This window comes from Convolutriloba macropyga, chromosome 15 (assembly GCF_964194025.1).
Source record: "Convolutriloba macropyga chromosome 15, txConMacr16.3, whole genome shotgun sequence".
NCBI classification, from domain to species: domain Eukaryota; kingdom Metazoa; phylum Xenacoelomorpha; order Acoela; family Convolutidae; genus Convolutriloba; species Convolutriloba macropyga.
In genome coordinates, this window is record NC_134482.1 from 30,282,384 (window position 1) to 30,306,787 (window position 24,404).

The 24,404-nt window shown below is 34.5% G+C and overlaps 1 protein-coding gene across 1 annotated transcript in view; it reads right to left on the reverse strand.

The window, feature by feature from the left end:
• Positions 1-24,404, reverse strand: part of LOC142354145 (spectrin alpha chain, non-erythrocytic 1-like) — a 201,999-nt gene that overhangs the window by 38,362 nt on the left and 139,233 nt on the right. Inside the window, exons 24-33 of the mRNA XM_075406411.1 lie at positions 23,528-23,682; positions 22,590-22,755; positions 20,239-20,323; positions 19,695-19,925; positions 15,241-15,371; positions 11,528-11,667; positions 10,652-10,775; positions 10,135-10,256; positions 5,178-5,277; positions 4,278-4,409 (exon numbers count right to left, since the gene is read on the reverse strand). Coding sequence (XP_075262526.1) covers positions 4,278-4,409; positions 5,178-5,277; positions 10,135-10,256; positions 10,652-10,775; positions 11,528-11,667; positions 15,241-15,371; positions 19,695-19,925; positions 20,239-20,323; positions 22,590-22,755; positions 23,528-23,682 — 1,386 coding nt within the window. The remainder of the gene's footprint in view (positions 1-4,277; positions 4,410-5,177; positions 5,278-10,134; positions 10,257-10,651; positions 10,776-11,527; positions 11,668-15,240; positions 15,372-19,694; positions 19,926-20,238; positions 20,324-22,589; positions 22,756-23,527; positions 23,683-24,404) is intronic.

The window sequence follows — 24,404 nt, forward strand, 5'->3', positions numbered from 1 at the left end:
AAGTCGATATTTGCACAGGAACAAGAGCCTAACAATCACTTAAGCTGGCGGATTACTCTCTCGAAACTGGTCAGGACACCAATAAATCAATTAGAGCTCTATCTGTTAGAGAAAGTGAGCTCGATTGTTTGAAATAAAATTTAAGGAGCCCCAGTAATTTGCCTTTGCTTACAATTTCTGACACTTATCCGCAACTGAAATTATAAAATCGTTCAATAAAAGAGGAAAAACGGCGGATCATTTGTTATATTTAGAAGTTTTATCTCGAAAAAAGTTTTGATTTGACACGTCTTCTTCGGAATCACATGGAGAGCACTCATTTCAAAATGCTACAATTGTTATTTTAGTCAAAAAGTAGCGCATAAAAGTCCCCAATGGTCTCTTCTATTTGTTTATTAGCATCCTCCGGAGACATCGACATTTTTCAAAAAACTAGGTACTTATTCTACGAACGGGCAAACAGGGTAGAAGAAGGCAAAGTGGCACGAGGAGGCGACACTGTCAGAACCGTGCCAGAAATCAAATAAACGAGCAGTAGAGTAGTAACCCCTAAGGGGAGCTGTCTTCAACAACACACACAAGGTCTTTAGGTGTTGCTAGGCAAAAATCTGATTCTTAAAACGTCAGTTCTGCGCCTGGACATACTTTTTGATCTAAGGTGACTAAAACACCTTAGAGCGTACTGCTTACAGTGCTAAAGCTCGTCTCTACCAACCAATGACGGAACACCGCTAGAGGCATTGCTCAAACGTATTCAGTGAAGCGACGCGTACTTATGCCTGAGTAATTTACTTGGCTAAAACTACGTTTCTAGCTTTGCGCAGATGTGTGGCCCACTTTACCAGATAATTCTCTATTTGGCGCTTTTTAGGCCAGATCTGCTGCCAAGTTGGCATCGCTCCAAAATTGAGGACTCTCGCGGAGTCTTATCTGCTCCCGGGGCTAGAAAACAAGTGAAGAATGAAGGACAAATCCGCTGTTTCTCTGCTGTCCTACGATGGGTAACGTAAAACTGGTCATGGTGGTCACATCAGGTGTTCGTGACAGGGTTGGTAATGTTGTAAGTCTCTAATGAAAGGCCGGGCAAAATGAGTTGAATGGTGACATCCTTTCTATCGGCGCCAGAAAAAATTCTCCTTGGACAATACACCAGAGATGCTTCATCTTAGTCAGGCTCGGCTTCATCTTAGTCAGGCGCGGTGGGATATGTGGTACTACTGTCAGTCATACAGTAGATTGCACATACAGTAATGCTAAAGATTTTTGTTTAGAATTAAACAAAGCAAAAAAATATGGAGTACTTATTGGGTTTGATACTATTTATTACTTGTGAAAAGGGGAACTGCTCTGTATTTGAAAGTACTGGACCTCCTACGCAACTACTTAGTAGCCAAACCTCAGTGGGCAAACAACAGCTACCAGCCTCTGCCACGTTTTCACTCAATCTGAAACGATTACTTTGGCCGATGCTATTAAAATTGGACCTTATTGTACGCAGTTTTAAATAAAACTTTGGTTACTGTTTAGAGAATTAAGCAACTCCAAAACAATACTATTGTTGGTCAAAGTGAAAAAATTTTTATAATCCATTTTAAAAAATCGACAGATAACTCATTGCTGTCAAGCATCCATAAGATATCTTGCATTAAATCCCGCCTTGAAACAGCATTTGACTTCAAAAGACAAACTCAAGCTCCATTTGAGTGTAATTCGGAGATTTTTCCCCACCATTGAGAAATGCAACTGCAATAAAAGTTCTTGTGTGCTACTACCAAAAGTCTGTAATTCAAGATCTGTGGGAAACTTCGAACATTAGCTTCTCAATAAAGGATATTTGCAAGCTGGGGCAGTTTCAGATAATTTTAAGGGAGTTTCAACAATGATTTTGCAGTTAAGTTGTAGTGCTGTCAGCGGACAAGCCTAATATCCTTAAGTAGCACTCAAGCATCATGTTCGAGTGGTGTCACTAGAGCAAAAGAAGAAAACGCTTTAGACGTAAATCTCCATAACAAGTTTTTTTCCAGACCGTGCTTTCAGACGCTGCTTGAAGTACCCCAACTAACAATTAAAGTGTCATTATTGGGGACCAATTTCAACTCAAGCACAGACAAAAACTGTTCCATCGGTGACGCACTTACATTCGGTTTAGTAGAATGAGCTGACCCCCCCCCCCCCCCTCTTTGAGCTGGTAATGTGCTTTCAGGTCTATTAATTTAGAACCCATTTTTTTTAAAAAAAAGAGCTGCACATGCTTTTGAAATACCGCGAGCACTCTCAGGCACTTATATGGAAGAGAACTCAAACATGCCGCACTTTCGGATTTCCTGAGATGGCTTTGGCGTCTTTTGGGTAATGATTTTCCGTGTTTTAGTTCATGATTTGTAATGCATAATTAGTGCAAGTGGCCCCAAATACAGTCATTTGTGCAGATGCACTGCAACATTTCTTGATGAATGCTCCCGCAATAAAAACGATGCAATGAAATGATGTCGCTGGCTGGTACATCAATTTGGAGTAAAACAACCACCATATTTAAGAACTCAGCAACTGATAGTGTCGAGTCCATAGTAGCACTCAGATTAAGTTGTAAATCAATTCGCAGCCAGTGAGCAAAGATCTAATGAAATTTGTTCGAACTTTGCAACGCCGACTAGTACGCTTTTACCCTTGCATATTCGGGTTTAGTTGGGGATAGTATGCTAGTTACAATTACTTGGGAAACCCCTGAATGGCATTTTTAGCTTCCGCATCCGTAATTACGTTACATTTTTCAAGATTTTAACTAAATTTTATCCTACTTTTCATTCCGTTCTGTATTTCACGTAGGTCAATTTTATCATGTTTAAGGTATATTGGTAATTAATGGTAAATGGACATGAGATTGATGTTGTCACTAGACCACAGTAAACCGACAAGATTAACCATTATGTCGTCCCATTTTTTTAGGTAACAAAGTGTAGCTCGTTGTTTAACTTGCATGCATACAATGTACAATTTTATATCTTACCAAGTTCTATAATACACTTGACAGACAAAAGTGGTTTGCTTAGAAACCAACGATTGAGGAAAAGAACAACGAATGGCGAGCTATCCTCGTGGGCTGCAAAGTATTTAGCTTGGTAGACATCCTAACTTCTCCAAGTTCCAACTCAGAGTTTTTGTAGCCACGAGTCAGTAGAGTCAGATAAGGATAACTTTCCTGCAGGGCCTTCAACCAGCTGTGTACCTAATGTTTACCTGAGGTGGGGACTTAGGATGAATTTGTTGAAGTGGTCGTCTTCGCAAAATTTCACATTTTTCTGTATTTTGTATTTTTTTGAGTAACGTTGGCCATGGAGTCTATCTGCTGGTCGATCGTACACCCAAAAGTTACTGCAAGTGTTATCGCAGAAAATTTAAAAAAACTAACGCTAGAGTATTTGGTAACAGAGGGGTTAGTCACTTGATTTTATGTCACTGAACGAAGCTTTCGCATTCTTTAGAAAGCACAAGTTGCCTGTCTTGCTTGATAACTTCTTACTGGTTGACCTTTTTTTTAACTAAAACAACAGCAGCGAAAAAACTTGGCGAAAAAACGAAAAACTGAAACTTACAGAATAAATTGAAGACAGCAGAAAAAAGTTCTTGGTGAAACTCTATATTTATGATATTTATGTTTCTGCAGAATATTGTATGAAATCTTTCCCTTTTTTGCTAGATAATAGAAGTTAATGAATTAACCAAGTAAAAGTAAAGTTTCTTATAAAAACTAAAAAATTGTTGTGGAGAACTGAAAAAATGTTCGTAATTGATAACTGAAAGAAACAGTGTGTAATGATACTAAAATGCATTTTTATGAAAAAGTGTGGAGAAAAATTTAGGCAGAAAACTGCAAAACTGAGATGCGTTGATCGATGTGCAAGAAAATTGGGTCCAATATGATTGGCAGTTCTTAATCCTGATATGCTCAGTAACGATATTGTGCAAAACTTCAACTTATATTAGCAAAGAGGGCAAAACAAGAAAAAAAATTGTTTAAAGTGGAAAAATAGTGGAAAAAACAACGTTTGTGCTCACAAAAACCAAAACATCAATGACTGTTTGATATGAGGAAATTCCAAGTCTTCCAACTAAGTTATTATAAGCTTAACATAATTTCTATTGGTTCTATTATTTCGCGAGTAAAAAGTGTCAACCGGTCAGAATAGTCCGAACAAAAACCTTTGAGTATATTTATCTACCCCCACTAAGAGGGTGGGGTCGTAATAATAGCTTAAATCTTTTTGGTGGTTTAATACCTCCTGTATAAGTTTGTCAGCTCTGAGGTTGAGAATCTTGCCTTTGCCCTCATGGTCTTCGATGTCTCTCATGAGTGCCTCATGTTTCTTCTTCAATCCAGCTACTGTTGCCAAATTGTCTCCAAAGTCCTCCTTCAAACATACAAAACAACTCAATTCTAATTACTAGTTCAGATCACATCAATTCATATTCCATTATCTAGAAAAAATTATACAAAAAATAACCTCTCAAGATCTTTCGAATGTTAGTCATGAAAGATGTGTTGATCTGTCGGTGTTATCTTGAGTGATATTATAATAACGTTGTAATATCTACAAAAAACGTCTTATTGTAATAATATTGTTGCAAGATTAAACGAAGAGTTGCTCTTGAATGATAGGTGAGCACCAGAAGCTCCAAATTACTATTTGAGTTAAAGTCCGAGTACTTTTTACTGTTAAAGTCCAATGTTCAAAATCGGAACCCTAGTCGAGACCAGATCTTTATCTTGCTAGATCTCGCAAGACGATGATTATCTTGTAAGATCTTACAAGATGAATGGTTATCTTGCAAGATAACCATTCGAAGTCGAATTTAACGTTTGAAAACAAAGAACTAAAAGTTCAGATGATGAACAAACTTGATTCAGCTAAAAACACCCGTGCGATACCAATACTCTACTTAAAGCGTAGAAAGACACAAACGTTTAAAATAATTACTTCAAACTTTCCTCGAAAGCAATTAAAAAGTTCAATTAAAATTAAATTTGAGTGCCGAAAATTTTAGTAGCAAATTTCGACCTCTAATAAATTTTTGGGCTTAAGGAGTAAGCAAGCCCATTAAAATTTAAGTTAGTTGTCGATGTATCAAGAATAAATTAATTGCGCAAAATAAGGTGAATATTCTTTGAATTGACTTACCTGTTCCATGAGAACTCGTTTCTCACTTATCCACATTCGTAGCTCTTCAATATCACGAACGAGCTCGTGGTACAAACGTGATTGGGTCAGGAGGTCATTTCTAAAAAACAATACAGATATCTTTGCTATTATTTATTCAAATTTTCCGCGTTGACTAGATGAGGATTAGATTGCTTTCATGATTTCGTACTGTTTGCAATATGATAAATTGCATTATAGTCTTTTTACAAATCAATTGATACCCTAAGGTTGGGCGATCCATTTTTATGCTTTTTTAGAAAATTTTGCAAAAACATAGCCGGCAGATTGCCGGAAAATTTCCGCGATAGACGCTTGTGACCTTCCATGAATTGGAACAAATAAAGATATAAGATAGACAGATCGACCACCAGTCCTTTAATAGACCACTATACACTAGTGTTAGATTCGGACTGTCAATTTTATGACACATACGGTCTATAATGAGTAAGAGCTTATTCAAAATCGATATTCGAAATCAAAAACTCAAGACTAATACTCAAGAATTAGGGCATATAAGTTTGGCAATACTTAGATGCAAACTATTGATTTAACTACTAAATGTTCAAAGTCATTAGTTCAGAAGTCGTTTTTTTAGTGAGGTTCAGTCACTCAATTCACCTATAAACAGAAATGACGTCACGTACACAACTTTTAACAGAAAAGCAGTAGAAGTCACTGAAATCATTGAAAAAGTCAATTCCAAGAAGTCAGGTTGTAAGAATCTTCGATGGAGACGACGAATTAAAAAACATAGCAGGACAAGTCCTGAAATACAATTAAAAGAATTGAATGAAAAACTCAGACGTACTCTACCTGACCAGCAGATCAATTGAACAATTCCAGCCAGAACACAAACAAAATCATCTCAACAAATTGAGAAAATAAAAGAATCAAAACTAAACAAAATATACTCATTGCTAAAACTCGGAGCTTTCAAACCTAAGGCAAAAATTTTTCCTTTCAAAAATACCTATTTCAAAAATATGTTCATAATCAATTTTTGTTTCTGAAATCGGTCCAGTATTATATCTGTAAGACCTGAAAAATATTCATTGGCCCTTGAAGATCGATGATTAACTCGAAAATGACCAAAAACCATAAGATGACCAAAACTAAACAAAATATACTCATTGCTAAAACTCGAAGCTTTCAAACCTAAGGCAAAAATTTTTCGTTTTAAAAATACCTATTTCAAAAATATGTTCATAATCAATTTTTGTTTCTGAAATCGGTCCAGTTTTATATCTGTAAGACCTGAAAAATATTCATTGGCCCTTGAAGATCGATGATTAACTCGAAAATGACCAAAAAACATAAGAAAAAAAAGGAATCAATTGAAAATTATCAGTAAATGTTGCTGAAAATTGTGATATAAATATCTTCAGAATCATTTCTATGTCTCTAGAGGCTATCCAGTAACCCAATTCCAAGCTTTAAAAAACTCATATGCTCATAGATCAATAGGCAATAATTTCTAGAAAAAATTTCAAACTTCAAAAAAAAAGTTCTTTCTATTGAAAAGTTGAAAGCCATTCAATTGCCCCCTAGCATTTAATAATTTTTTTAATAACCTACTATCAAAAATTGGATGAGGATACCTGTGTACTGAGACAAGAAAAAATAAATATAATACAAATGTTTTGAAAAAAAAACTTAAAAAGTTTGCAAATTTTATCAAAAAAATTCCAAAAGTCGAAAGGTTAAATTGTTGAAAACAAATCCATTGAAACTAAAAACCATGCAGCAACTTTTTGCTAGAACGTGGAACAGGTTTTCTCACACTTGAGAATCGACAAATATCAAAAACTGAAAAAACTTTAGGAAACCTTAAAAAAATGCAGATCTTATCAAAAAAATGCTAAAATTCGAGACACTAAAATGTTAAAAACCATTCCATTGTTACTAAAAACTATGAAGTGCCTTATTAAAAAACCTCAAAGGAGATTGCCTGGTCCTTGAAGCCAGAAAAACGGAAAAAAATGACGAAATTTTTCAAAAACCTGAAAAAATGCGAATTTTGTCAAAAAAAACTGCTAAAAATTGTGATATTCAAAAGTTGAAACATGGCAACTAAAAATTTTTCAGTAACTTATCATCCAACCGTTAATGAGGTTTTCTGGCCCTTGGGACTCAAACAACTTGAATAATGACAATAAATGTCAAAAAAATATGAAAAAATTGCAAGCTTTGTCAAAAAATGCTAAAATTCATGATGGCAAAAAGTTGAAAACCATTTCCTTACCACTAGAAACTATGCAGTAATCTATCATCAAACTCTTTATCAAATTTTGGAGGAGGTTTCTTGGCACCTAGGGCTAAAAAAACTCAAAAAATGACAAACATTTTTTAAAAACATGAAAAAAATTGCAAAAATTAGTATCCTTTCGCGAGTTTGTGTTTGTAGTACCAAAATTGATAGCTCATAAAATGGTCATAGCAGTCAATATTATGTCGCAAGTGACCTTAATTAACTTTTAAAAACTTCAACCTAAGACAAATCAAACAAAAAAACTCAAAAAGATCATAAAAACATGAAAAATTGCACCATTTTGAGACCAAAAACTCCTAAAAATGACCTTTTAACCTTAAATTAAGGCCATCCCAGCAGCTGCACCACTATCAGCTTTTGAAGGACAACTAAAGCCCACTTTGGGCCTCTAATGAAACTTAATGCCCGCTGGGCTTTATCTGTTTATCCCGTTTTGAACAATCAAAATAATTGAAAAATGTGTGAGCACATCTGAAAAAAAAAAACACAGCGCACCAATACAATTCAAATTCTTTGAATTGTAAAAAACACAGCAGGACAAGTCCTGACGTAGAAAGAATTTTCATTGACTACACAAAAAATTAGAACTAGAATGGACAATGAGTGAATTCGAAAAACCATTTCTAAAAAAATCAGATAAAAAAAAACAAAAGAAATCAGAAAATCAATATCAAAATGTCCCTAGCGAGAACAAAAAACCACTAGTGAGACATGTAAATTTCATTATTACAAAAAACTAGGCCTAGAATGAACGATTAATGGGTTGTTAAAACCATTTAGAAAAAAATCCGATCCAAAAAATTGAAAAAAACAGTAAAAATTAAAGTCAAATTGCCGCATGTGCACAAAAAAAACCGCTAGCAAGAAAAGGAAATTTGGTTCAAACAAAAAACTAGGCCTAACATCAACTATGAATACATTGGGAAAACCATATGAAAAATATCAGATCAAAAATCGAAAAAAAACAGTAAATATCAATGTAAAAATGCCTCATGTGAACAAAAGATCACCAGCAATAAAACGAATTTTTGTTCAAACACCATTTTCTCATTCTACTTTAAAATTAGAGCGAAAAAATTTCACGTCGCAAAACCACTCGTTTTTTCGCTCCACTTCCTGTTTCGGCATGCCCAAAAATCACTACTCCAATTTGACTTCAAAAATCATGAAAATGTGTAAACAGATCTTTAAAAAGACAGCGCCCCAATACAATTCAAATTCTTTGAATTGTTAAAAAACCAAAAGAAAGCCAATAATAGCCCCAGCTATCGCTGTGCGGCTATTAATGATAATTTATCGTCCACTTTTAAAGAAATTGTATTCAAGATGACTTGCATTGATTGCGTATGCATTTTTGACATAAATTTGTTTGCATCATAATTTGTTTTTGACATAAATATGAATGCATCAAAACTACAATAATTATGTAATATTGAGAGCCCTCAATGACAACAATAAAACTTAACAATTGAGGTAAAAACAAGGAGGCTCGGGAATGTGCGTTCGCACATTAAGTTCCGACGCCGCTCATCTACATTTTTCACTTAATTGTCTACCAAATGAGATGAAAAAAATTAACATATCAACATATCGTTCAAAAAACTACTAAAAGAATACAACAATCTACTCTAGAGGGTTTATGAGACCTGTTGCAACCATAATATGACTACCAGAAAAGACGGCAATAAAAATCAAATAGTTACAAATTTTAATTACGACCAAAATTCCTTGTCCATTTTTTGAAAACAACTAATAATCGAATCAAAATGGCATCAGACAAAAAACCACTATCGAAAAAGTAAAATTTTGCTTAAGCAAAAAACTAGGATTAGAATGATTGGGAAAACCGTTTTAAAAAATTCGATACAAAAATCGAAAAAACAGTAAAAATCAAAGTGAAATTGCCGCATGTGAACAAAAAATCACTCGCGAGAAAACGAATTTTTGTTGAAACACCGTTTTCTCACGCCACTTTAAAACTAGAGCGAAAAAATTTCACGCCACTAAATCACTCGCTTTTTCGCTCCACTTCCTGTTTCGGCGCCCGGACCCTAGTGTCAAAGTAAATCAGTCCTGATGCATTGATTTCCAATAGTAAAACTTTAAATCAGGACTGAATCAGAGTGTCCTAAGTTTAGATTCACCTTTCATTCTGTACAGAAAAAAGTCAGAACCTTTTTCCTCCGTTTTCCCCGCTGTTTTTTTCCATAGGTCTGACAGAATGTTAAAAGCACTGACCAGGAAAAAATCAGACTCTGATTTTCATGCTGTACAGAATTTTTCCAGATTTCAAAATTTTTACTCTGATTTTTACTCTGGTCATTTTAAAAAATGACATGATCAGAAACATGTCATAGTAAAATCGCAGAATGGAAAGTCTCTGATTCAGCGCTGATTTACACTGAGACTATGATCCGGGCGTGACCAAAATCACTACTCCGATTTGACTTCAAAAATCATGAAAAAGTGTGAACAGATCTTTAAAAAAAGATGGCGCCCCAATACAATTCAAATTCTGTGATTGTAAAAAACCACGATGTCCCCAATAACAGCCGCTATCACTTTGCGGATAATAATAACTCACAAATCGACTTTGTTAAAAAAAATCATTTTTCATCTGACAAATATAAGGACCATGTTGTAGGAAGTTGTTTTAAATGTTGTTACCTGTTTTGTTCATGCTGACACAGTTCATCCCAGAGGTCAAGCAGAGCACTGTACCGTGATTGGGCAGTTTTGGAGCCAATCAGATCTTCGTCTACTATCTCTTTCACAACTGGCTGCAGATTCTAAAAAATAACAAAATTTTGCACGAGAAGTCGATAATTCACAAATAAAAGCAGATCATTGTCATTTTGGCGATTTTCTGGCAATCAATTGCTGCAATACACGTTGTATGAAACAGAATCCAAATTGCGGTCACCTTAGAGTTGCTCATAAATTCAGAAATTCGGATGTTTTTGGCAACAAAATGAATCAAACTGCTTTTAGATTCTGACTATTGTATGTCGGAAAGTTTATTAAAATTTTGCCGACTGTTGTGACGGTGCAGATTTTAATTCAAGGTTGAGTTCTCAAATATGCATTTTACATTCTTAAAATTGATACATGTAGTTGAAATTTTTTTTCTAATTCGAAGACGTATTTGAGCAACCCTTACCAGATACTTTTCCCTCAGTCTTACCTCGACAACTTTGCAGTGATTGTCCATTTCAGTTTTGAGTCGTCTGTGCCTCTTAATAAGGTTCTCAACTCCGGGCAAGTTCTGTCCATAGTCACTGCTTTTCGCCAAAACATTGCTCTTCTCGCTGAAATGACATCATCATATGTTGTCTCTTTTTTGCTAGCATGCGAGGCAGTACAGAAAAGAGATATAGTAAGATTCATGTTATAATTCACACTGGGAACTTGCAAAAATTATGCATGTTTAGAAAAAATACTGTCAAAGAAATTTTGCGAGAACTTGCACAGACAGCTATTCATTCTCTCTTACAATATCTTTCAGATTCTAATTATTATGGGTCGAGGTCCAAGACTGATGTCCAGCAACTGGTTGGCTGGGGTAGGTGTAAATACCGACCATTTAACAAATCGTCTGGAAGTTGACTGGGCATAATTGTGAGGTCTGAACTTATGTCTGGGAGGTCTAATCATAATATTATAACATGTCCGGACATAGGTCTGGAGGGTCTGACCATAAGTCTTAGAATTGTCTGAGGTCTTGAAAGCCTTATATGATTACAGCTAACTTCTTACGCGTTCGCTGTCATAGTCCGCCTCTTACAAAATGTTCGAATTTTGGTAAGAGCAGAGAAAAAGTGTGAGCAAAAAATGTGTGAAAAAAATGTGTACAATCGAAAACTTTCAATTTTCGAGTCCTATGATTGATTTTTCAAAGATTCACAGGCTTTAAGGCAACTTTAACCTAAATAAAGCCCATTTCTTTTTCTCCTTTTTGTTGCAATGCTTGCTCTGGAAAGCTTTCAATTTGAAGCACGCTATTTTGAATGTATTTGAAATATTGGTAAATGAATGAAAATATAGAACTAAAATAACATACGATATCCATATTTCCTCCATGGCAATGTCAGAGAGTAGTTTGTAGAAGTTGTAAGCTTCTTCTAGAATCTTCTTGCGCTCTGCTGTGAAAGATTTCACTTTTTCAAACCTGCCATTCACGTCAGATCTCTTCTCTTCAATCTGCACATCAAAAAATGTGTAAAAAAGAAGAAACTCTGAGAAAACTGACGAAATTCTAGAACGTTTACTCATTCTGGATAACTTAGTAAAATATTAGTCAAATAATTTTCCCCAAAGACCTATTTTTGTAAATGTCTAAAAAATAAGTGGGATGTCAAAACCCAGTTGTTGCAGGTCAACATTGCTAAACTTTATTATAAATTCGTTATCACCTTGGTTTAAAAAATTTGAGAAAAGTGATACTCATTTACTAACTTCTCAGCACCAAATCTGAGCGAGCACAATAAAGCTATACAGCTTGTTTTTTGTGTCGCAAGGAGAAATTTTCTTTTTCAACTATCAATTTAATTTTATGTAGGGGAGATGCCTCACAAAAAACGCCACAAATTTTCACATGAAAAAAAGCGAAATTGAGTTCCTACCAAAACAATTTTGAAAACAAAAAACATCAGAGTTTATAAAATAATTGTCTCCTATTTTACGCAAAATGCTATTCATTTGAAACTCAGTAATATCAGTTTCTACCAAATCTTCAATTATTCTTTTTATCTTATTTGATAAGTGCATGGTATAGTATTCGGATTCTTAGAGAGATTGTTTATCAGACGCCAACTCCCTCACTTACTTTCATTTGAAGATGCATTTTACTTCTTCAATTTGATGACTGGGTCTAGGCAGCAGCCGCGCTAGTAATTCCGATAGTTCGTAAGAAAGTAGTTCGAAAAATGAGGCTATTTTTTGACCTCTAAAACTGCTAACTTCTTCACGTTCTTTAATCAGGATAAATCTCAAAAGAAGATTTTGCTGTATTTGTAATTGCTCAATTACGGCTTTATTTACCACTCCGTAGTTCAATATGTCATACTGATAGAGCTGTTGTGCATACTATTTATATGTTTGTTTAACATTTTCAAATTGAGTTGCAATTTTACATGGTGCAAAAAACATTGATTAACCTTTTACATTTTTCTACAAAAAATATTTTCTTCATAATTCATTAGCAATCTAGCCAGACAGCTAACTTCTTTTCACGCGTTGAGTTACATAAAAATACCCTCTCAAAGCAAACAGTATCCTAACTGTCTCCCATGTTGTTAAACTTGATTTGTTTTCCGGCCTTATTCAACGTTATTTTGTTTTCCTCCGCCAATTTTGATACATTTCACATACCCGATTGTATTTCACATTTATTTTGTTTTCCAAATACGTTGGTATCATCAGCAAAAACGCAATCTGATTTTTTCAGGCATGTCTGGTAGATTGCTGATATAGATTATAAACAACAGTGGTCCTAAGGCTGAGCTCTATGGTACTCCACAGAGTACATATTTTCGTTTGGACATTCATTTCTGGTTCAATCATACTAAATTCTATCTTAAAGATAACCTCTGAACAAACTTGATGCTTTTCCTTGAAATCCATATTTTTCAAAGTTTAGTAGTAAGATCTGAAGATTCGTGGTATCAAATGTTTTTGATAGATCAAGTAGTGTGCAGTGTGCCATGGCGCTGTTGCTTCGGTTGATAAGAAGATTCTCTATAGTTGCAACTATTGCATCAAGCTTGCACCTCTTGCTGAGGACGCCCATTTGTTTCAAAGACAAGATGTTTTACTTTAATAAGAAAGCCAACAACCGTCTACAATATATGTTTTCAAAAAATTCCAAGTACGAGTTAGATTGATATTTGTATATAACTAGAGACGTCAATTTTGTCACCCGTTCTGTGTACCGGTGTTACTTTATTAATTTTTTAACAGTTTTGAAAAAATGCACTATTCAATATTCTGCTTATAAGTAACGTAATTGAGTCACACACCAAAAAATTGATAATTATTTTAAAAAAGTTCTTCCAGAGGCCGACGTTATCAGAGAAACTTTTGTTCTCCAGACTGAGATGTATTGTACATTTGCTCGAATTTGTTTCAGAAAAAAATTGAACTGAACTTCAATTCAATTTTAGAATGACAACAATAGGATCTCATAACCATTTCCAATTTCAAAGTTCGGTCTCACAGTTTTTCTTCTATTCACCATTTTTCAGGTGAAAATTGAACAAGGATGTCTAGGTTATGATTTAGAAGTGACTCAAACGCCTCCTGAAGGGGCAGTTATTTCAATACTGGCTCATCTGCTTTTATTTTTAACAGTTTTAAAATGAAGTTTATTCAAAACGCTCGACATTCAAGTATCCTCCACTGCCACAAAACAATCTTACAATAACTCTTTTTTGCCTTTCAAAAAAAAACACAGACCAAGAATATAGATGCAAATTACGTTATAGTGATCACTTATGACATTTTGGACCCCTGAGCAGTTTGAGGTGTGTAGATATTCAAAAAATGAGGACTATTGTACTGCATGCGGATGTTATTTCTTTATTAATGCATGTTACGTCATTCAATTATGTAAGATTCAACGAAATGAGCTCATTAATCAGTTCATTTTCATTTTTTTTAATATTGTTGCTAAGTTAATATTAAAATCTTGTCATAAAATATGATCTGTGTTCGTTTTTTCAACAAAGACCAAATGATTTATAGGTGCATCAAAAACTGGGAATTTTGTAATTTTGTCGATCTATAAAGAAAAGGTTACGATGAGCCCCTTTTTTTGTTAGGACACTAGCAGTGAGAATCTGTAAAAGCTTCATCTTCAATCATGTCCGATGTTCAAATGGTAAATGAATTTCCTTCAAAGACCTTAGTACAACTCCTCCTCCCTTCATTTCATCTCCCCCATTGCATATAATAATACTTTCGTATTTATTTTCGCAAAAGTTACCTAAGTTAGACTTTCTTTTCAGGTTACACTTTGTTTAGACTTCGAAAATTGTTTTGGTCAGACCCAATACACTTGATTGATTATGTAGTGTTTCTGTAGAGGCACATAATCTATCCAAGTTTGCACTCTTCCGCAACAGAAGAGAATTCTGCATCTCGTGCCAAAAATAAAGACCTTAAAAAATATCTTGTCATATATTTTTTAAAGACCTTAAAAATAAAGACCTTAAAAAATATCTTGTCATATATTTTGATGAAAAATTTTGACAGTCAGTATTATTACCTGTTTTCCGCAGTTTATTGCTGTGCGAGTTTAACTATTTTGTATTTGAAAATGGTCGTGCTCGGAAAACAGATTTTGGCTTTTCTACGTCCAACTTTAAGCGTACAATCGCTTGCAGTTTTCTATCCAGCTAATCAATTTATATTGGTTATTTTGTTCTCTGAGAAAATTGCTTCTCATTTTTGATGTATATGAAACACAGCAAACTTTCTTAACTTACGCTCAATATTAGCTTAACTCAATTGTTTTTAAAATTATTTTTAATTTTGTAAATCATTCAAATTCATATAAATCTTTATGAAATTTTCATTAAATTTACTGTCATGTCAAAAAAAACGTCGAATTTATTTTGGCCTAGTTTACATCCAAGTTTTCAAGTGCTGATTGAAAATTTCTTTTTTTTTTAATTTTAGATTTTTTACAGTTGTGTTACAGTTGAACTGAAAAAGTTGGCAAAAAAATTGTTATTGAATATAACTACGTTAATGTTAATAACTTGGTCTCTTAACCTCTTTCGGATCAAATTGTTCGGCTAAGATGCACTCGTCGGCTAATTTGTTCAGATCTCCCAACAGTTCTTCATGAAGTCTGACATCATCTTCGAAGTATGTGTGCCTTTTCTTCTGATTGGTCACTGTTCCTATAAAACATCACGTAGTTATTCGCGTAGTGGACGACGAGTCGACCGCACCCCATAGTTTAGAAATTCCACTTTACAAAAATCCTCAAATAGTCTGAGGAAAGAAAATGTAACCATTGAAGCGAAACTTAAATTAACATCGTAAGATATTTCAAGTTCTCTTCAAAGTTTAATTCCACAACCTCGATTTTTTGTGATGAAAGAAATTTTGTGATGAAAGAAATTTCCTCATTTTTGTTCGGATTCAGAACTAGTTCAGAAAAACACACCAACTTTTCCTGTGATGCAGAGATAATTGATTCTAAATTTTGCCCTGATTCAAGGAGCATTCAGATTCATCCTAGAAACCATTCTGAAGTCTTTCTGCATTAGTACTGAAAGCTCATGATGTTACTCTATATCAGTTTCTATACTGATAGAACGTTAGGTACGGGCATCTACTTAAGCAATTTCAAAAAACAAAAATATTGACATGCATATAGATCACATTGTAGTTAAATATCTCGATTCTTGAAACAAATCCACAGATCTTGCAAGTTTATGAATATCTTAACCTTTTTATATCAAGAACCTTGTGAACTTAAGTAAATTTCGAGGAAATTTAATTAGGTTCGATTAGCAGGCGAAACCCGTTTCACAATCTTAATACAACCCAGGTCAAGGTCCAGACCCAAATTGAGCTATGATCAGACTATCAAAACTGAAATGACTTCTGATCAGACTTTCCAGACCAAAATGACCTCTGATCAGACTTTCCAGACAAATATGACTTCTGATCAGACGGTACACAGCCTATGGTCCAGCCTGTGATCAGACTCAAAATCAGACCATTGTCCAGACTATAAACAGACTATGATGAGACCTTTTAGAGCGAACTGACCACTGATCAGACCTTCCAGATTCTAAGATTCAGAAAAATTTTTGAATTGAAAATTATGAATCTGCAGTTGCTATTCCCTTTTTATAAAGGGGCTGACCACTTGTTAGCGGTTGGACTCTTTTGTCCTGATCGTTCTGACCGGAGGCCAGGGACTACAAATGAGTCTCTGGTCAGAACAGATATCCTTTTTTGGCTCGTCGCAGAGTCATAATCAGCTATTCATTAGAAAAAAAATGACAAAAATTGCTCAGACTCAAGTGCGCTCGATACGGCTTCTGATCAGACTCAAGTGCGTTTGAATCCGCCTCAGATCAGATCTTTCAGACCGAAGTGACCTATGATCAGACATTCCAGACCAAATTGACCTCTGACCAGACCTTCCAGACCAAATTGACCTCTGAGCAGACCTAAATCAGACCATGGCCCAGACTATTTTGCGCTCGGACTGCTGCCCAGACACTCGAATTTCAGTCTGGGAACACATAGCTGTGCGCACATAGGTCTGATCGCAGCTCAATTTGGGCCTGGAACTCAACCGGGGAGGGAAAAACACTTCGGACTAAATGACCCTTATCATTGCCGCTTTTGAGCATCTGTTTCCAAATAAGAAAATAGAGAATAGTCGAGTGAAATAATGCAACTGCATTTAAAAGGAAATTATATCAGGTTAAATCCTGACAAACCATTCAAACCATTTTATTGACTAAAGAAAAAAACTAGTCCTAAAATGGACTATAATTGGATTGGAAACCATTTAGAAAAAAAATCAGATTCAAAAAAAAATTTTAAATAAAAATCGAAGCAAGAATGCCGCCTGTGAACAAAAAAACCGCTAGCGAGTCAGCGAATTTTTGTTCAAACACTGTTAAAACTTACACCGCTGTGGTAACGAGAAAGATTTAAGCAATGCTGTTCTTGAAAAAAGAAAAAAAACTAGATATTATTCAACAACAATACAAAAATCCGCACAGACAAAATTTTGCTTAAAAAACTCACTGAAATCTTGATAGCTCAGAACTTCATATTAAACATTTGGTAACGTTGAACAATGACCAAAACTCTTAGAATGGTCGAATACTGATAGACAAGAAACTGACATGGTTAAATACTGTGGTGAAATAAAACAGGAAACCCGTCTCAAAAACCTAAACCCCCCACAATCAACTTTTCGCGCCAAAAGACACTTTGTGAAAACATAAGGCAGTTGATGTTCTTAGAAACTAAACTATTTTTTTGTTTTTAAATTACAGAAATTACGACCACAAGTAGATTTTATTCTTTTGTTGGAAATAACTTAGGAAAAAAGAGATCAAACTACTTCAAAAAATAAATTGTTCATGAACACGGCAAAACAACGGATTAAAACAATGGCACAAAATATATTAAAAGTAAAACCAAGCCCCAAAAGTTATTTGCGGAAAGTAATAGTCAGCCTAAATATTTGCAATAAAACAAAATTTAAAGAAACAAAAATCTAAAAGTCCAAGAAAAAGTCTAAAAAAATTGATTTTCTAAACAAATGGTATAACCACAGCAAATAAAACTATAACTCTTAAAAGAATGCCAGAACGATATAGGCGAGAAGGTTGAGGAATTGGACAGAATTAGATAATATAGAAACAATAAGAAAATTCTCAACTGACAAAAAAAAACAAATTGAAGCGCAAGAAATTCGTCAATCAGAAAAAAAATGAAGAAATAACAATTCCATTATTTATCATTTGACGTTTTGAAAAAATAAAGAGCCTTCCTCCTGGGCGAAGAAAAGAAGTGAAAACAGAGGTCAAAGATTTGAAATACCAAAACAATTTGCAATAAAACAAAGTTTAAGAACAAAATTTCCAAGAAACAGGCTTAAAAAATTTGACTTTTTAAAGAAGTGATATAACCACAGCATATCAAACTATAAATCTTATGAGAATGCCAGGCGGATATATGCGAGAAGATAGAGAAAATGGGCACAGTATAACAATATAGAAACAATATGAAAACTTGTTGATTTTTGAGAGTTAAATCTAAATTGAAAAAAAGACAAGTTGAAGTGCAAGAAATTCATGAATCAGAAAGAAAATTAAGTAAATAAATAGCAAAAATAAATATAAAAACAAATATCGAAATAATTTGCAAAAAAATGTCAAAATAGAAATTGCACTTACTTGCAAAAAAATGTCAAAATAGAAATTGCACTTACTTGAAAACAACTCTATCTTTCTTATTAATAAAAAATGATAAAAATAACTGATGGTGCAAAAAACTTTTTTATAGTGATTAGTTATTGAGTGTCTATTTCTAGTAATTAAAACCAAAATGCAAAAAAAAACGGAGAAAAACTGGACAAAATGTGCAAAATTGGATTATCATCTATAAAAACTTTATGGAAACAAAGATACGTCATGTTAGAAGGAGGCACTGAATGTATGAAATATCAAAAGGAATTTGCCATATACACTGATTTTGGAAAATAATTCCTCTCAAAGGTCCAAAAAAAAGGAAAAATGAAAAAAAAAACAAAAATCAACTAAAAAAATGTGAAACTTGTGCCCCTTTACACGCATTGTTAGACGACTAAAAGTTATTTCCACAAAAAAATAAAAAAACAAAAACAAAATGCGGAAATAAATGAAAAAACAAAAATTATTTCCACAAAAAAGCAAAAAAAAAACAAAAAAAATGTCCAATTGCACAAAAAAAATGGCTAAAAGTGGTTATCTATATGCTCCATTCTGACAAAATTACTTTTCAAAGTCGGAAATTCGTTAACTAGTTGCAAGCCATAATCAAAAAACTTCTCTCATTCAGCAAAAACTGTTGACCATGACAGCTTTTCTTATTTTCGCGTTTAGGCCAACATGCCACATAAACAAAACTACTTCCCGTAAAAGAAAACAAAAAAAAACACCTATAGAAAACCAATACTCCTCTTCGAATCGTACAAAACGATAGCGCCCAATACAATTCAATTTCTTTGAATTGTAAAAAATTTTTTACGTAAAATCCGATATCACTAAATTAACAGGAAAGCGCCTTCAAAGATATTTTCTTCATTTTTTGAGCAGAAATCTTATAAAAAGGTTAAGTGTCATTTGTATTATTTTGCTTATCCACTTTTTAGACTATTTTTCTTTTTGCTCAAAGGAACGAAGTGAAAGTTACGGAGAATAAAGATAAGGCACTTTGAGAACAATTGTTGGAGCAATGAGTGTTATGAACAGCGATTTGCAGAAAAAAAAAACGTTGAAATCATTTAGCACAAAACTGCTACTCTGGAGTTTCTTGAAAATTCAACATTGTTTAAAGAAGATTGATAAGATTTTTAAAGAATCCCTAAAATACCTCATGTTTGACCAAATTTGCTTTCGAAAAAGACTTTAGCTTGACCTATGAAAAGACATTTGCAATCTCGCTAGTTTCCATGGCGAAGTGTGAACCTAAGCATTACATACCTAAATCGTTGCCATAACTCGTATCCCCAAACTGGGCCTCAACCGAGCTGAGCCAGAACTTGAAATCTTCATAAGCAGTGTAGTACAATCTCTGCCTGTTTGCCTCTTTCAGTTTGGCAGTTTTTGTTATGGTGATCTGGACCAGGTAGTGAAAAGATTCAGTGATCTTCCTGATCTTCTCTTGAAGCACCTGTTTTTGCTCTTCAGTTGTCTTTTTGCTGTCAAGTTTCACTGGAACATAAAAAATTACATCATTTTCCGACTTCACCAAGTCTCGTTAACTAGGCGAAGACAACCACCTTTCTCTTTCAAATCTCTAATTAATTAACTATAACTATCCGCACCGCAAAGGTGCGAATAACTGCTTCTGCAGAGCTTGTATACAAAATCAGACTCCTCTGACAAGTTTTAGAGGGTAGGTCATTTGGCCTTAAGATTTTGAGATATTTCCTTATTTAACTGGATACTCCCAAATATATGTAGTCATTTTAAAGAAGAATTTGGTTGCAGCTTTGGGTATATTAAAAATTTTAAGGTATCTTACCCGTGACAAGATCCTCGAATGACTGAACTCTGTCCTTATTGGCATCTATCTCGGCATCAAATGCTTTCTGCTTCTCAAATCGCCTCTAAACCCAACAGAAATGCATTAAATTTTCTTCAGTGGCAAAATGGATTTTGTCTGTTTCTCACAGCCCTACATACAATTTTTAAAAATTGCTTAAGAGATGCGGTGACAGCCGCTGAAAAGAAAGAGCGGAAACTCGTACAAAATTACCCACATAACACTACGGTGCCATTTTTCAATTCGCAAAATTACTTCCAAAATACCATCTTTTTTGTCGAAATTTTAAGTCAATTAGGAAAACTCCTCAACCTGACCAACTTTCAATTTTTTAAAGAGCAAATAATAATTTTTTTACGTCTGAGTTGAAAGGACAAAAACTGGATCATCGCATAAACGCACGAAAACCTGGTGAACGCAAGAAAATCTGGGGAACGCAAGAAAATCTGGGGAACGCACGAAAGTCTGGACATAAATGCAGAAATTTTCGGCAAACGCACAAAAGTCTGGACATGAATCCACGAAAATCGGGTGAACGCACGAAAGTCTGATGAAGGCACGAAGGTCTGGACATGAATGTACGAAAACCTGGTGAACGCACGAAAGTCTGGATATAGGCACTTTCCATCTGGAACTGTCTGGACATACTTGCTTCCTTCTGGCACCTCAACCTGGATGTTATTCACCGTCGTATTTTAGGAGTAGAGTCACATAGCGTGTGGACAGTAGTAATCTCTATTTTCAACAACAGTTGAAACGTGCCAATCAGACCGAAGCGAAAGAAAACCTAATCGAGTATTAATTGCACAAAAGCTTATAGCAAAAACAACTGCGGATTAAGAGCAAGTTAGTACTGCTTTTACACAAATCAAGGCTCCCAAAAAACTTTCTCGATCAAAGGTCTCAAGTGATCACTTAATAATGTCTCGAAACACAAATTAGGTAAGTTGAAAAATTTTTTTTAAAGAATAGATGCTAAAAATTTTTGACGTTGTTTACGTTATCCATGTACATGAGTAACGAAATTCGGGCTCCCTTTAATCTTCTGATCTTTTTACAAATTAGTCGACTGTTAACATATTAGACTGACAATTATCTAAAATTTATCAGCTGAAAAATATAGTTTTTGTCAATTCTCTCACACCATTTGCACACTTTCAGCAATTTTTTTAAAACATTTTTCCTACATTCAATTCTTCTAATACAACAGTTCTACATTTTCGTGGCAGACAAAAATACATGACTTGCTCAAAGCTGGTTCAAATCCTAAAAATATGCGGGAAATTTTTATAGGTTCGGAAGTGCAAAAATTAATTGATTATGTATTTTAGTTTATAAGTTTTTGAAAGTGTTGAATATATGTAAGAACTGTGCTGAAATTTTCGAATATTGACGTCGTTGAAGAGAAGAATCTATCAAAGTGATATTTCAAAAAGTTGTACAAAGATATGTAACATATGCTGCGTGTTAATAATTGTATGTGTTAAACTTATGTAATGATTGTGCTGACATTTTGTAAGAATTATAAAGAAATCATGTATGAAAATTGCTGAATGAAATAATCTTCAGTTTTTCGAAGTACAAATTTATGTAGAAAAACTGTTGAAAATGTGCTGAATACTTTTATGGAATGCATTGACAGTTACCTGAAATTTTTTTCAAATTTGCACAAAGGGCTTCCTCGCATGTAGCGCATTTCTTTCAAGACTATGCGCCTATATTCACGCACACTTGGATCCTGGTCTCTGCCAACAAGATCGGAGGCTATTTATTTTGTCAAAACTTTTTGCAAAAATTCTGGAAGATTCGAGCAAGAGCTCAAGATATAGTTTGTTTTGATTGCAACTTTACGAGACAAGTTTTTTACAGACAGAGCCAGAAAGCAGTGTAGGTCAATTTGGGTATTACAAGACATTAAACAATATAACGATATGAAACAATATATTTTAGCAAAAAGATCAGAATTGAGCTCGTTATTGATCAGAATTTAGCTCGTTAATGATCAGTCTTTAGGCATACTTTGACTTGGAAGCTCGTTCAAGTAGGTAGACTTTAATATGGCGCTCGTCCATGTTATCAAAAACGCACTTTAACCAACCCCCTCCCCCTCCCTGTGCGTTTTTAATTGTCTGATCATTAACGCACACCTCGACCTGGGTTAGATTCAACAAGAGCAACACTTTTAACAAACTGAACAATTCCATATTACCTTTTCGAAGTCAAACAAGTTTAAGCTTTGGTTCATCCAACAAAATATTACACTTTTTAAAAATATTTTATGTTTAGAATTATTTTCTCAGTTTTTTTTTTCATTCATATAAGTATCTTACCTGGATGTGGCTAGACTGTTGAAGAGAGTCGGTGTCCTCGGCCGCTGGAATCCGCATGTCTATCCAGTTCTGCAACTCGTCCAAGTCCTCGATGGTCGCCACAACAGACCTCTCGTGTAGAATCTCCTCTTTCCTCTTCAGAAGTTTGCCTCTAACCTCTACCCACCTGAGGCAAAACATTAAACCTACCCACAAGGGTTAAAAGTATTTACTACAAGTCAGCGTCTTTTAAAGTTTGAGTTTTTTCGACCCGAAATTCCTCGTTGCGTTTACCCCAAAATTTATATCAATAATCGCCATTTCTGACGTTTTTTTCGGCTATTTTTGACGATTTTTAGACGTGCCAAGTCTTGGCCAAGACTTGCATTTAGACTTGCACGTCTAGGCCAAGACTTGCATTTATACTGACAAGTGTAAAAAGTGACATGATCATAGATCTGAATCAATGCTGATATAAGACTTGCAATTTGACGTGCCCAGTACTGATATTGACTTGCCGTTCAGTCCGGGGCTGTAACTTTTTGAACTTTTCCTGTCATGAACTAATAAAGTTATTTCTGCTTCAAAAAATTGTATTTTAAAAAAATCGCTTTATTAGTTTTATTGCTCAATAGCCTCTAACTTTATATACCCATTAGAACTTCAGGGATTAAAGAACAGCATAATTAATGGCCATTGCAGGTTCATAATGTAATACTTTCTGTGCCTTTTTGCTGTATGTTAAATAAGACTTGCTACCGAATCTAAGTGGTCAGTTAGCGAAAAATAGAGTGACTAATGTATGGTATAATCAGAGCTTGAAATGAAGCATGTAACCATCACATGTGTAGCAACATGTGATGGTAAAAAGCACATGTGTCCCCTTTGTGTTTTTATGATTGTTGTGCTGTTGCGGGTAGTCAACTGTCAAGGTCATGTTGATTACAACACTCATTTACCTGGACTGGAGCTGTGCCTTCTTGGCTTCCAAGTCTGGCACCCTGAATCCTAAGCGGAACAGTTCCTCTATCATTGTGAGGGTCTCGATGATCTTGGTCTCTTGGAAGTTGACCAATTTGTCTATGTCCTCGCGCGCACCCGCCGAATCAGTTTCCTAGCAAAGAGAATTGAAAACTCGAAATAATCACCAAAGAAACAACAAGAGAAAACCAAAAAAACTGAATGAGAGAAAATTTAGAGATATCAAAGGATGCTCCCCGATACTAAAAATTTAAAATCTCTTAGACCTGAACAGGTAATCCTAATTGCCAAATTGTTATCGGATCTTGCAGGGTAAAAATTTTGCCTTAGAGTTTTTTAAGTGATTAAGTGATGGAGCTGATAAGATTTTAAGTACATTCATATGATTGAATGTGTATTTCATTTGCTAAAAACTCATTTACAGTTTCCAGTTATATTGCGTTTACTTAAATCAACAAGGACTAAAATGGTAGTTTGAGGTCCCTAATAAAGTCTGTAAGACAAAGAACGCGTTCAACAAACTAAAGCATACTTCAAACGTGGAATGCTTTAAGAATCCCATTCATAGAATTCTTTAAAAGAGTTCTGTTATTGGAAAGTTTCATTCAACGCGTTTGTGACCATATGGATAACTTTTTGATCGCTTTCGTTTTATGACGCATCACACAATTTTTGATTCCGATTCAATCGGTCCTTGTTGTAGCAAGAATTTGTACCAGTTATTTTAAAATGCAACAAAAATCCTGCAAGTTTCAACGCATTTAGATGACTGATGGGAAGCTCAAAACATATTGCCATCAGATACACGTATTAGAAAAAAAAATTATTTTTTATTTTTGTGTTTAGATCCATGTG